General features: G+C 37.2%; 2 protein-coding genes across 5 annotated transcripts; both read left to right on the top strand.

The window, feature by feature from the left end:
- The first annotated feature begins 214 nt into the window (after nt 1-214).
- On the top strand, nt 215-6,661 carry LOC121804612 (autophagy-related protein 18f-like). Of its 4 annotated transcripts, XM_042204219.1 has the most exons (9): nt 215-1,104; nt 3,167-3,628; nt 3,738-4,002; nt 4,090-4,157; nt 4,274-4,489; nt 4,565-5,395; nt 5,493-5,653; nt 5,846-6,242; nt 6,392-6,661. In XM_042204219.1, the coding sequence occupies exons 1-8, from the start codon at nt 895-897 to the stop codon at nt 6,210-6,212; spliced, it is 2,580 nt and encodes an 859-aa protein (XP_042060153.1). In that variant the 5' UTR covers nt 215-894; the 3' UTR covers nt 6,213-6,242; nt 6,392-6,661. The 4 variants fall into 4 exon arrangements, with proteins under 4 accessions (XP_042060153.1, XP_042060154.1, XP_042060152.1 ...); XM_042204220.1 differs by having other exon boundaries at nt 3,738-4,157; nt 4,769-5,395; XM_042204218.1 differs by having other exon boundaries at nt 3,738-4,157.
- A 2,356-nt stretch (nt 6,662-9,017) lies between these two features.
- On the top strand, nt 9,018-11,645 carry LOC121804609 (probable galacturonosyltransferase 12). The gene is made up of 6 exons (XM_042204215.1): nt 9,018-9,507; nt 9,609-9,664; nt 9,806-9,952; nt 10,040-10,630; nt 10,733-11,035; nt 11,118-11,645. The coding sequence occupies exons 1-6, from the start codon at nt 9,297-9,299 to the stop codon at nt 11,400-11,402; spliced, it is 1,593 nt and encodes a 530-aa protein (XP_042060149.1). The 5' UTR covers nt 9,018-9,296; the 3' UTR covers nt 11,403-11,645.
- Nucleotides 11,646-11,655: the final 10 nt, after the last annotated feature.

The following is an 11,655-nucleotide window of genomic DNA, read 5'->3' as shown; positions in this document are numbered from 1 at the left end:
TTAGACCAAAATTGTAAAAAGCTATCGTGAGTGAAACTCCGATACCTCTAAAATTTAAGTATTTAACAAATCCATCAATTTTTGGCAAAAAAATTGAGTAATTCATAATGTTTCAGAACTCATAATAAACAAAAAAAAATATTTTAAACAATAATCGAAAAATGTTTATATGTTTAATTCAACATCCCTGAGGCGGATTGTCGTCTTTTCAAATAAAAAATAAAACCAAAATCGAATTTAGATATTCCCTCTCCATTTCTCTCTCTAGAGTTACGAGATTCTCGCGATACACAAATCATTTTTCTCTCTCACCTCAATCTGAATATGATCGAAACCCTTTAGAATTTAATTTGTATAAAAAAACTTTCAAAATTCTTGATTCAAATTTGTATATATCAACAAGCCCAACCTCGTATTCTTTGTATTATAAATTGTCAATAGAAATTCTTTCATTTTTTTCTATTAATTTGTTGGTCATAGATATAGGTAGAAATAGCTCTTAAGAGGAAAAGAAAAAAAAGAGAACACACGCAACAAAGGAGTTTTTTGAGGGATTTTGTTGTGTGATGTAGTTGAAACTGTATGCATCCCGCCGCTTTTGAATTATTTCGGCAAGTAGTGGTTGTGATTAATGTGAAGAAGCGAAATAACAAGTGTAGTCGAACCACATCTTTAATTTTTTTTTTGTTTCGATTTGCATGATTATTGGATGGATTTTGAGTTGTAAACTGATGAAGCAGACACCTGTAAGTCGAGGGCTTTGATCATAACTGTGAGTGTTAATTTTCATTGCTGGAGGTTATTATCATTAGAGTGGTTGAGCATCTATGCGCGGTTTTTTTGTTGTGGGGATTGGCTTTTTAGGGTTGTTTTCGTTGGTTGTTCCTTTTGGGGATGAGGAATGATAGCCAGAAAAGTGGTGATGGTGGATCAGTGGTGCCGCGGGGTAGAGTTAATAACGGGTTACTTCCCAATTTTAGGACCTTTTCGAGCTACCTTAAGATTGTTTCCTCTGGTGCCTCTACCGTTGCTTCCACTGTGAGGTCTGCTGCATCTGCAGCTTCAGCCATTGTGGAGAGGGATGGTGACACCAACCATGATCAGGTGAGGCTTTTATAGATTTTTTTCAATGTTCATATTTTGTTTTCTGTGGTTTTGGTGTGGTCAAAAGCTTTACATGTTGGAAAAATTGTTATACTTGTAGACGTAGTTGAATGAAAAATTGTTGTACTCGTAGATAAAATCCTTGCTCGATTAATTATCAGATACATAGCCGAGCTGTAACTTTGGCAGGTTGCAGTCTGCTTCCTTTGTGTAACTGTTGATGAAATTGCTTACTATTTAACAATTGGTTTTTAGGATCAAGAGACAAGAATGAAGCAGCATCTAGTGGTTTTGTAATTTTGTTGAAGCATGCATACATGCATTCAAAGCAGTTTGATTTCCTGTGTGTTGTATATAGATGCTACCGTCGTGTCCTGAGAATTGATTTGGGCATGCATGGGTGTTTTCCAATTTTTGAACATGTTTATTTCTGTGTCGAATATCATTCTCTACAAGTAAAACCTCATAAACATACTGTTGAAGAAATGATCTCTTGGGACATATGAATACTGATGTTAATTTTTATGCTATTTAAATTACCCACCAAAGAAAAAGAAAAAATTGAAAAGGAAAAAGGAAAAAGAAAAATGCCAAAAATAACTATTCTGGCTTCCATAGGTTCCATTTGCAGCAATCTTACTCGATTTTCTGTTATGCTGTCGTTTATGTATGTACCTCAAGGTTTGTTCTTTACTGCAAAATTTTTTTCCATCGTCATTCGCAATGCTGTGGGTCAATTTGTTTTTTCTTTTCAATTGGGCCGAGAGGTACGGTAAGCTGTTGATATGATAAACTTACCTTTTTGTTTAGTTTTGCGGTTGCAGTGTTTTGCAGTCTATGAGTGGCTAAAGTAATTCCATTTGTATGATTTGACTTGTCCAAACCTGCTGTTTTTCTCTGAGTAGTTTGGAAATTCATGCTTTTTCTTGTTTTTGCGGCTGGTTGGGCAGGTGGAACTTCTGTTGTCATCTGAATTATTCGTAAAGCATTTGTCGACCGTTATGTAATTTTTGTCGTTAACTAAATTTCCAAAATTGTTGCGACATTAGTTCTTGTTTAAGGGTATAATAATAATCCCGTGCTTTGTCGGATCGTATTTAATAGTAAATCTAATTTTATTAGAATTAGGTTATATTTCTTGATCTGATACTGATTGTTATATTAACTTTAATTAAAATTCTATGGTAACTTGCTGTTCTCGTAGTAGCTATTAGAAAAAATTATGATTGTTCAGATTTTCCAATAAACTTATTTTCTAGCAAGAAGTAGATCCGAAATTAAGATAAGGAATGAAAAATATGAAAATAAGCTTCAGTGTCTCTTTGTCCTGTTTAGTCATCTTTGTTTCGAAGCTGTTTCTGTTTGTTTCTTTATGTCTTGATTAGAGTGTCCGATTGTGAAATCCTTGATTTTCAAGAATCAAAATATAGCTCTTCTCTTGTTTGTTATAGATGTTTTATACTCCCTCCGTCCGGCATTAGGAGTCCCGGTGAGTTGGGTGTGGGTTTTAAGAAATGTTTGAGTGTGTAATAATTGGAGTGTGTGATAATGGAATGTGGGACCCATTTGCATTATTATTTGCTTTATTTTTTGGATGTGTTTTTACTTGTGCTTTTTAGTGTTTTATTTTATAATATTTTTATTTCACTTTTTATGGAAATGTCTAACCGGGACTCCTAATGCTGGACGGAAGAAAATGGTCAACTGGGACTCCTAATGCCGGACGGAGGGAGTATCTACTATACTACATAATATGGGACTTGATCATTTGTTAATGAATAGTTTTGTTAAGTTGTGAGGCTCCAATTTGAAAGTCAATGTCAAATCTGTTAATCCTAACACAACTTGTTGTGGAGATGACCTACTCTTTTTTTTAAGTTGTCACCATGATTACATAGGATGCCATCTCCAGGATTTCCACGCTAATATTCCTTAATTGCTCTTAACAACGTTCTCAATCTCATCCTATTTTTTTTAAAGTCAGTGGTCTTGGGTTTTATATAGTGGAGATTGTTTTCTGGTAAAAGTAACTTAATTATATTTTACACATTCTGAATTCGAGGTTTCCTGGGCTGGGTTTGACAAACTAGAGCTTGAAAAAGATAATTCACGTCGAGTGCTCTTGCTGGGCTTCAGTTATAGATTTCAGATCTGGGATGTTGATGATGATGATAATGTGCATAATATAGTTTCAAGGCATGATGGCCCTGTTTCATATATGCAAGTGCTACCAAAACCTCTAGCATCAAACCAACCTGGGGACAAATTTGCAGACAGTCGCCCATTGCTGGTTATTTGTACTGATGGATCCTTCTCTGGAGATATTAAAGTTCATGACGGATCAGCCCCTGGTAATGAGATGGGCCAACAATGCAAGGGTTCTGTTAATGGTACTTGTATCCCAACGGTAGTTTGCTTTTATTCCTTCAAATCTCGGTCGTATGTACATCTCTTAAGATTTCGGTCTGTTGTCCATTTACTGCAATGCAGTTCTCGTGTTGTTGCTGTCTTACAATCAAATCAGGTGTGCTCCACAACTTCTACTCAGCCAAAGCTTTCTTGATTTTGTATGTTAAGCTGCAAGCATATTCTCCTTGGTCTTTCTTTTGAACTTTGATGTGATTTTGTTGCAGATACATTGTCTTAATGCTTCTTCACTTGAGAGAGAGTATACAGTTCTTACAAATCCAGTGCCAACTGTATCTGGAAATATAGGTGTTGGACCCCTTGCTGTGGGACCCCGGTGGATGGCTTACAGTGGGAGCCAAGTTGCAATTTCCAGTGCTCGCCGTGTGAGTCCTCAACATGTAACTCCTTCACCAAGTTTACTTTCTCACTCCTCAAGTGGAAGTCTTGTTGGACATCTTGCGCGAGAGTCAAGCAAACAGCTTGCTGCTGGTATTGTTACTTTGGGTGATATGGGGTATAAGAAGCTATCAAGGTACTATTCTGAGCTGTATCCTGAAACCAACAATTTTCAATCAGGGAGTGGTCGTCTGAAGGTCAACGGCATTGCTGACGGACATTCACCTGATGATGACAATGTTGGGATGGTATGCTGTATTAAGTTTATATCTAATAAGTGTCTTGGGAACTGGTTTAGGTGGATATATCTGCAGTGATACGCAATGCTTGCACTTTTTTATAGTTTTAGCTTTTTCATATACAGGTTGTCGTCAGAGATATTGTCAGCAAAGATGTAATAGCGCAGTTCAAGGCACATAAAAGCCCCATTTCGTCGTTGTGCTTTGATCCAAGTGGTCTTCACTTAGTGACTGCCTCAGTTCAGGGTCACAACATTAATGTCTTTCGGATTATGCCTGGCTCATCTGGAGCTGCTTCTCATGTCCATCTTTACAGGCTGCAACGTGGTCTGACCAACGCTGTAAGATGGACCCTTCTTTAATGTTGCAAACTTCTTTAGAGTAAAAAATATAATACATTGTTATCGCTTTTTTAGGTTATACAGGACATAAGTTTTAGTAGTGACAGCCAATGGATTGTGATCAGTTCCTTAAGAGGGACAAGTCATATTTTTGCTACCTCTCTCTCCGGGGGATTAGTTAGTTTTCGGTCTACTGATTCTTATTCTAGTGCAAGAAACAGGGTATCTAGCTTGATTACAAAGCCTGCAGTTCATGGATCACCAAATTCGGGATTGCAGGTGCTGACTCAACAGAGCGTCTGTGCATCTGGTCCCCCAGTTAACCTTAATGCTGTCAGTCGAATAAGAAATGGAATTAATGGTTGGAGAAATACAGTGAGTGGTGCTGCCGCAGCTGCAACTGGGCGGTCTAGCTCACTATCTGGTGCAGTCGCATCTGTTTTCCACAACTGCAAGGACGATGGTATTTATGGAGATCAGAGTTTGCTGATGAAAAATTATTACATGCTTGTTTTCTCTCCATCTGGATGTGTGATACAGTATGTTCTGCACTCTTGTCCTGCTCTGGTTGGTTGGATGGCTTCGCCTGGAGCAAGTCTCACTTCTGAATCTGGTATTGATAATGATGCAAGAGTAATGGTTGAGGCAATGCAGAACTGGAATATTTGTCAAAAACATAACCGAAAGGAACGTGGAGATAACATTGACATGCATGGTGAAAATGGGAACTCAGATAGCAGTAAAGTATATCCGGAAATAACGAAACATGAAAATGGCGCATTTTCTAAATTTTCTTGTTCAACAAAAAATAAAAATATAATTTCTGAAGAAAAACATCATATGTATATATCTGAAGCTGAACTTCAAATGCATCAAAAGAAGAACCTGGTGTGGACCAGACCTGGGGTACGCCCTTGTTATTTTGAATTTGAGTTACTGCTCTTTTAAGTTGGAAATTAGGCTAGCGTGCTAATATCATCTTCTTTCATATGTGTGTGAGCAGATTTATTTTCAGTCGATGCAGAATGTTGATCTAGCTGAAGGTGATCATGGTGGAGAAATTGAAATCGAAAGATTCCCTGTTCGTATGCTTGGAGCAAGGTCTAAAGACTTAGTTCCAGTTTATGATTATCTTCAAAATTCCAAAGTTCAACGCGGGGGGAGGTATGTTTGAAACCTAAAAATCTGTGTGCCTAAATGATAGATCTGGTCCTGTATATTGTTTTGCCTATAATAATTAATATGGCTTGCTTAATTGGGTTTTGCTTGGTGGAGCCTCATTTCTGGGAGGCAGAATTATAGCCTTGATATGCTTCTGTATTTTTGTTTTAATTTCTGTTTCTGTTTCTGTTTCAGGATTTCTACGAGTAGTGTAGACAGTAATGGCCACTTTCAGCCTCGGGCATCTAATTCCTTCGAGTATGGGACGACTCCTGGCAGGCATCTTTTGGGTTCTCTTGATTCTATTACCAACTGTGGGTCTGGAAGGGAGAATGAATCAGACAATGGTCTTGAAGCAAACGGTGAAGATGGTCTCCAGATGTTAATTGAATCTAGCAGGGGACATGTAAATAACAATGATACCCCAACAACTGACACCGAGCAAGAGGAGACTGTATATACTAGAGCAAACACTGAGAGGGAGAGCCAACTTGGATCTGTAAATAATATAGATGGCTTGAACATGAAAAACCAGTTTGAAGAAGATGACGGGTTTTGCTGAGGTAATTCATCCAGTCCTGCCCAGCATCAGGTATGTCATCAAGATTTGTGCTTGTTTGTTTAAATTTGATTTTTCTGTGGCCCTATCATGTTGATCCACCTCAAGCTGGAATTCATAACGGGGGATTGTTGGGGAGATGAGGCTCGACCTGATTAATCTTTACTGTTGTGTCTCCTCAGGTGTGGTGATATTCTTTTATTACGTGGAAAAATGGTTGTGGGCGGAATACAGGTATACAGTGAGAAGCAAACACTAGATGCTTTAAATTGATTGTGGAAGTGTGCACCTTTTGTCATTTTACATTCTGTGACAGCAGATGTGAAGAAAATTTATCAGATCATAATCTCAATAATAGCCGCCTGCTAAAATATGCATGTATACTTGATGTTTGCAATGTATTGCTATCTTCTCTATTTCGTTCATATGAAAATATTAAGGAATTTAATTCATTTTCACCTCTCTTGTGGTTGGAAGGTGTGACTCTTACGATAACCTCATAACCATGTTTTTGTTTTAGATTTTTTTTCCAATGTTGGATATGATGTGGATCTTGTTTATTGGGAGCCACATGAAAAGAATTGGAGATGGGATCATGATAGTATTGCCGTTGTGTTTCATGTCCCGATAGAGGAAATATATTTTTTTTTATCAAAGGAGAAATAATAATACTACTACCATTTGCTTATAGAAATGTAAAAAAAGGGTAATGTTTGTAATATATCACATTCTAAGTTGAAATGTTTCTGTCTTGATTAAGTAGGTGGCCAAGGTGAGTCGTGATTCGAGAGGCTTTCTGAGTTGAAAAACATAGTATGATTTTATGTTTTATTTTCAATAGCAATAGCAATCAACTAGAGTCTAGAGAAGGAGAGGTGTCATACTTTCACATTTCGAATTTGTTTTCATATAGTACACATTGCTATCAAATGTGCGTCTCAATAATAATTAAAGATTATACAATAAAAACGACACACATAAATAAACTCGATACGCCATTAATCATGAGTGAAATCTTTTACATGTAATGTGGTATTCAAGAAAAATATTGGTTGAATATTGTGATTAGTGATTGATTCCAAATTGGGCATATACTAATTTGTAATGAGTCATTTATGCAACTGTAGTCCAAGTGCCTTCATTTTATGATTCTTTGTTGCATTAAAAGATAATGTTTTGAGGAATGTGGAATCAGATTAGGCCAACATTATACGGTATTATAAATTATAAATAAGGTGGGGGCTCTTGTTGGTGGAGGTATAAATAAGGAAAAATAGAGGTAAAGCCGTAAAGTAAACGAATTCAACGTGTTTTATTATTTTATTTACTTTATTTTTATCAGAAAATTCCAAATTAAGGCTTAAAATTTGGATTGCAGAATCGACTTAGACCAAAATCGTCATACATATACAGACCAGTATCTAAAAATGGCATTCCATGCGTCTTCCAATAATTATCCATTTTAGTTCCGACATGGGTGTTAAAAAATATATAAAGAAAAGTGAGTTAAAAAAGTTAGAGGAATATGTGTCCCACTTTTAAATATTAATTTTATAATAAATGTGAGTAAAATGAGTTAGTGGAATGCGTGACCTACTTACTATTTATAGTAAAAAAATGAAAATGGACAATTAACGGGGATGAATGAATATGACAAAAGTAGACAATTAATATGGAACGGATGGAGTACACGCTATCATTAATCTTATTGAAATTGTCTTAATTATTTTTAGCTCTTACTAAGCTGATGGAAATGAAGACCAAATCATCAACAGATTAAGAGGGGCTGAAATGAGATACAGAGAAAGAAAAATAGTTGGAAAGGATTGATTTGAAAGACAACAGTATAAAAATAAGGAATAAAAGGTAAAAGTATTTACATGAATATTCATCAAGTTAGATTAGGTGGTGTTCTCTTGTTCGGTTTCCTAAATAAAGTAATAGAAGCAAAATAGAGTATGGATAAGTTAAAGATACTTATGTTTATGACTAATTAATATTGAATTTTATTTTGTTGCTACCTCCGTCCCTGAAAATTTGTCCCATTTTTTCATTTTAATCCGTCCCCCAAAATTTGTCTCATTTCACTTTTTACCATTTTTGGTAGTGGACCCCATATTCCACTAACTCATTCCTACTCACATTTTATTATAAAACTAATATATAAAAGTAAGACTTACAATCCACCAACTTTTTCAACTCATTTTCCATTACATTTCTTAAAACCCGTGCTGGGTCAAAGTGGGACAAATTTTTGGGGATGGAGGTAGTATTTGGTTCATCGAATTTTATTTAAGATTAAATTAATATTAGATTTTATATTGTTGGTTGAGTTAATTATATCTAGATTTAAAAAATAGAATAACTAAAATTGTTTAAAATACTATTAATTAAGCCCCTACCAACATGAATATTTTTTTTTAAGTCCGCCCGTATATGCAACAAAACAAAATAAATTTGAATTTAACTATTACTCCATATTATACTTTAAATGATAACTGCTACAATTCATATCATATCATACGTTGTCATTACTATATATATGACTATACAATTGAATCAACAATCACTATCATCCTAAATAGTTAAAAATGGAAAGAAAGAAAAATTAAGATAAAATAAAAGAAGCTATGAAGACGTCTTTTTCCATTTCGGAAACTATGTTATGTCACAGCCCACAAACAATAGTAATTTCTGAAATATACTTGATGTGGAGGCAAAGTGAGCTGCACCAAACAACATAACTCCAGCTTCCTTAATATACCTTTTCATCAATCTAACATTAATTTTTTTTTTGAAAAAAAGCACATTCTTTTCCAATCCAACCCTCCCTTGTTGAATACTACATTATAAATTCTCAGTCTGCAGTCATTTTCCTCCAAACAACCTCTCTTCACCTTCTCTCTCAAGCCTGCATTTTTGTACATAACAAATACACACACATTCAACAATAACCTCTTTCCTAAGCAAGTTTAGGTGGCTGATAGCTACTCCAAACACCCCTCTAACCTTCCTTTTTCATCTCCTTTTTTTCTCTTTTCACCACATAAGGCTTCTTCCTCTCATCTAACTCTGTGGTCTGAGATAATGCAGCTGCACATATCGCCGAGCTTGAGGCACATCACCGTGCTGCCTGCGAAAGGTTTTAGGGAGTTGTGCAAGGTGAAGATCGGATCAAGAAGGCTGTCGTATCGCATGGTTTTCTACTCCCTTTTGTTCATTACCTTTCTTCTTCGTTTCGTGTTCGTGCTCACTGCTGTTGATGCCATTGATGGAGAGAATAAATGCTCCTCCATAGGTATATATCTATACTCTCTTTGCATCAATCAATGCCCCTATGGTTTCTTCATGTAGTATGTAATGAATTTGGAGTTTTATGTGCTCAAATTTGAAATGCAGGCTGTTTAGGGAAAAGGTTGGGACCAAGAATTCTGGGAAGAAGATATCAACCAAATGTAATTTCTTACCTTTTTTCACCAAGTTTCTTGGATTATGGTTGGAAATTTCTAATCTGAAAAAAGGAAAACTGAATGGCCTAAACTGGCATCACAATTAAATATATTCAAGTGAATGAGAATGAGATTGTTTTTGAGCAGGTGCCTGAAGTGATATACCAAGTGCTAGAAGAAGACACAAATCCAAATGAGGAAGAAATAGGGCCACAAACATTGCAAGAGTTTGTTGCAGAAATGAAGAGTGAACTTCCTGATGCCAAGACTTTTGCCATCAAGCTCAAAACCATGGTAAATTCCCTCTCTCCCTAATACTATATGATTGCACTGTATATAATGCTAGCTGTAGTAATCAAATGATCTCTCTCTCTCTTGAAGGTAACATTCCTTGAAGAAAGGACTAGAACTGCAAAGATACAGGAGTACCTCTACCGTCATGTGGCCTCTAGTAGCATCCCGAAACAGCTGCATTGCCTCACTCTCCGGCTGGCCAACGAGCACTCGACCAATGCAAATGCCAGGCTGCAGCTGCCCTCAGCAGAGCTTGTCCCAGCACTTGTAGACAACTCCTTTTTCCACTTCGTCCTTGCCTCAGACAATGTCCTGGCTGCCTCTGTGGTTGCATCATCACTCGTGCAAAACTCGTTGCAACCTGAGAAGGTCGTCCTGCATGTCATAACTGACAGGAAGACGTACGCCCCAATGCAGGCTTGGTTCTCGTTGCACCCCCTGGTGCCAGCCATCATTGAAGTCAAGGCACTCCACCAGTTCGACTGGTTTGCAAAGGGGAAGGTCCCAGTGTTGGAAGCCATGGAGAAGGATCAGAAGGTGCGCGCACAGTTCAGGGGAGGGTCATCGGCCATCGTGGCTAACAACACTGAGAAACCTAAAGTCATCGCGGCAAAACTGCAGGCTCTCAGCCCCAAATACAACTCACTCATGAACCACATTCGAATAAATTTGCCAGAGGTCTGATTTCAAACTCATATATTGAAGTAGGATCATTTCCAAGTCGAGGTGGAACTGACTGACACACTATGGAAATCTCAAATATGTGCTTTTTATCTGCAGATGTTTCCTAGTTTGAACAAAGTAGTGTTCCTAGATGATGACATCGTCATTCAGACAGACCTTGCGCCTCTGTGGGATATCGACATGAACGGGAAGGTGAATGGAGCGGTGGAGACATGTAGAGGGGAAGACATATATGTGATGTCAAAGAGATTCAAAAGCTATCTCAATTTTTCTCACCCTCTCATTGCAAGCAACTTTGATCCTAATGAGTGTGCATGGGCTTATGGTATGAACATTTTTGATCTAGAGCAATGGAGGAATACAAACATCAGCCAAACATACTACTACTGGATTGAAGAGGTAAGTAAAATTCCAAAACCAAAACATGGTTCTTCTTCAAGATATATGAAAAAACTAACACACACACATTGATTCTCTGCAGAATCTTAAATCAGACCTAAGTTTATGGCAGCTTGGGACGTTACCTCCTGGGCTGATAGCTTTCCGCGGCCATGTCCACACCATCAATCCGTTTTGGCACATGCTCGGATTAGGGTATCAAGACAACACCACCGTTGGTGATGTTGAAGCTGCTGGCGTCATCCACTTCAATGGCCGGGCAAAGCCATGGCTCGACATAGCATTCCCACAGCTGCGGCCTCTTTGGACAAAGTACCTCAACTTCTCTGATAGATTCATCAAGAACTGCCACATAAGAGCATCTTAGAAAGAAATTTGACGACCCAAAAATGTTTTATCATTCGTTTTGGACCTGTAAATCAGAGAAGGGGAAGCACACATGGAGAGTTCTTCATGAGGATTTTCAAGCAGAGAGATGACAGAAGCCAATTTTGGCTTCAAATTTTTCAGAACTCTCCTCTTGCTTCTGAGTTCTTGAATGTATCTCAACATATACAGTGTTTTTTCATTTTATCAATTTCTCCAAAGGAATGATTCATTCCTGTAGAAAGTGTGTATGT

The sequence above is a fragment of the Salvia splendens genome, chromosome 5 (assembly GCF_004379255.2).
Source record: "Salvia splendens isolate huo1 chromosome 5, SspV2, whole genome shotgun sequence".
NCBI lineage: Eukaryota > Viridiplantae > Streptophyta > Magnoliopsida > Lamiales > Lamiaceae > Salvia > Salvia splendens.
The sequence above is the reverse complement of the archived record's forward strand: the minus strand, read 5'-3'. Positions and strand labels throughout refer to the sequence as shown.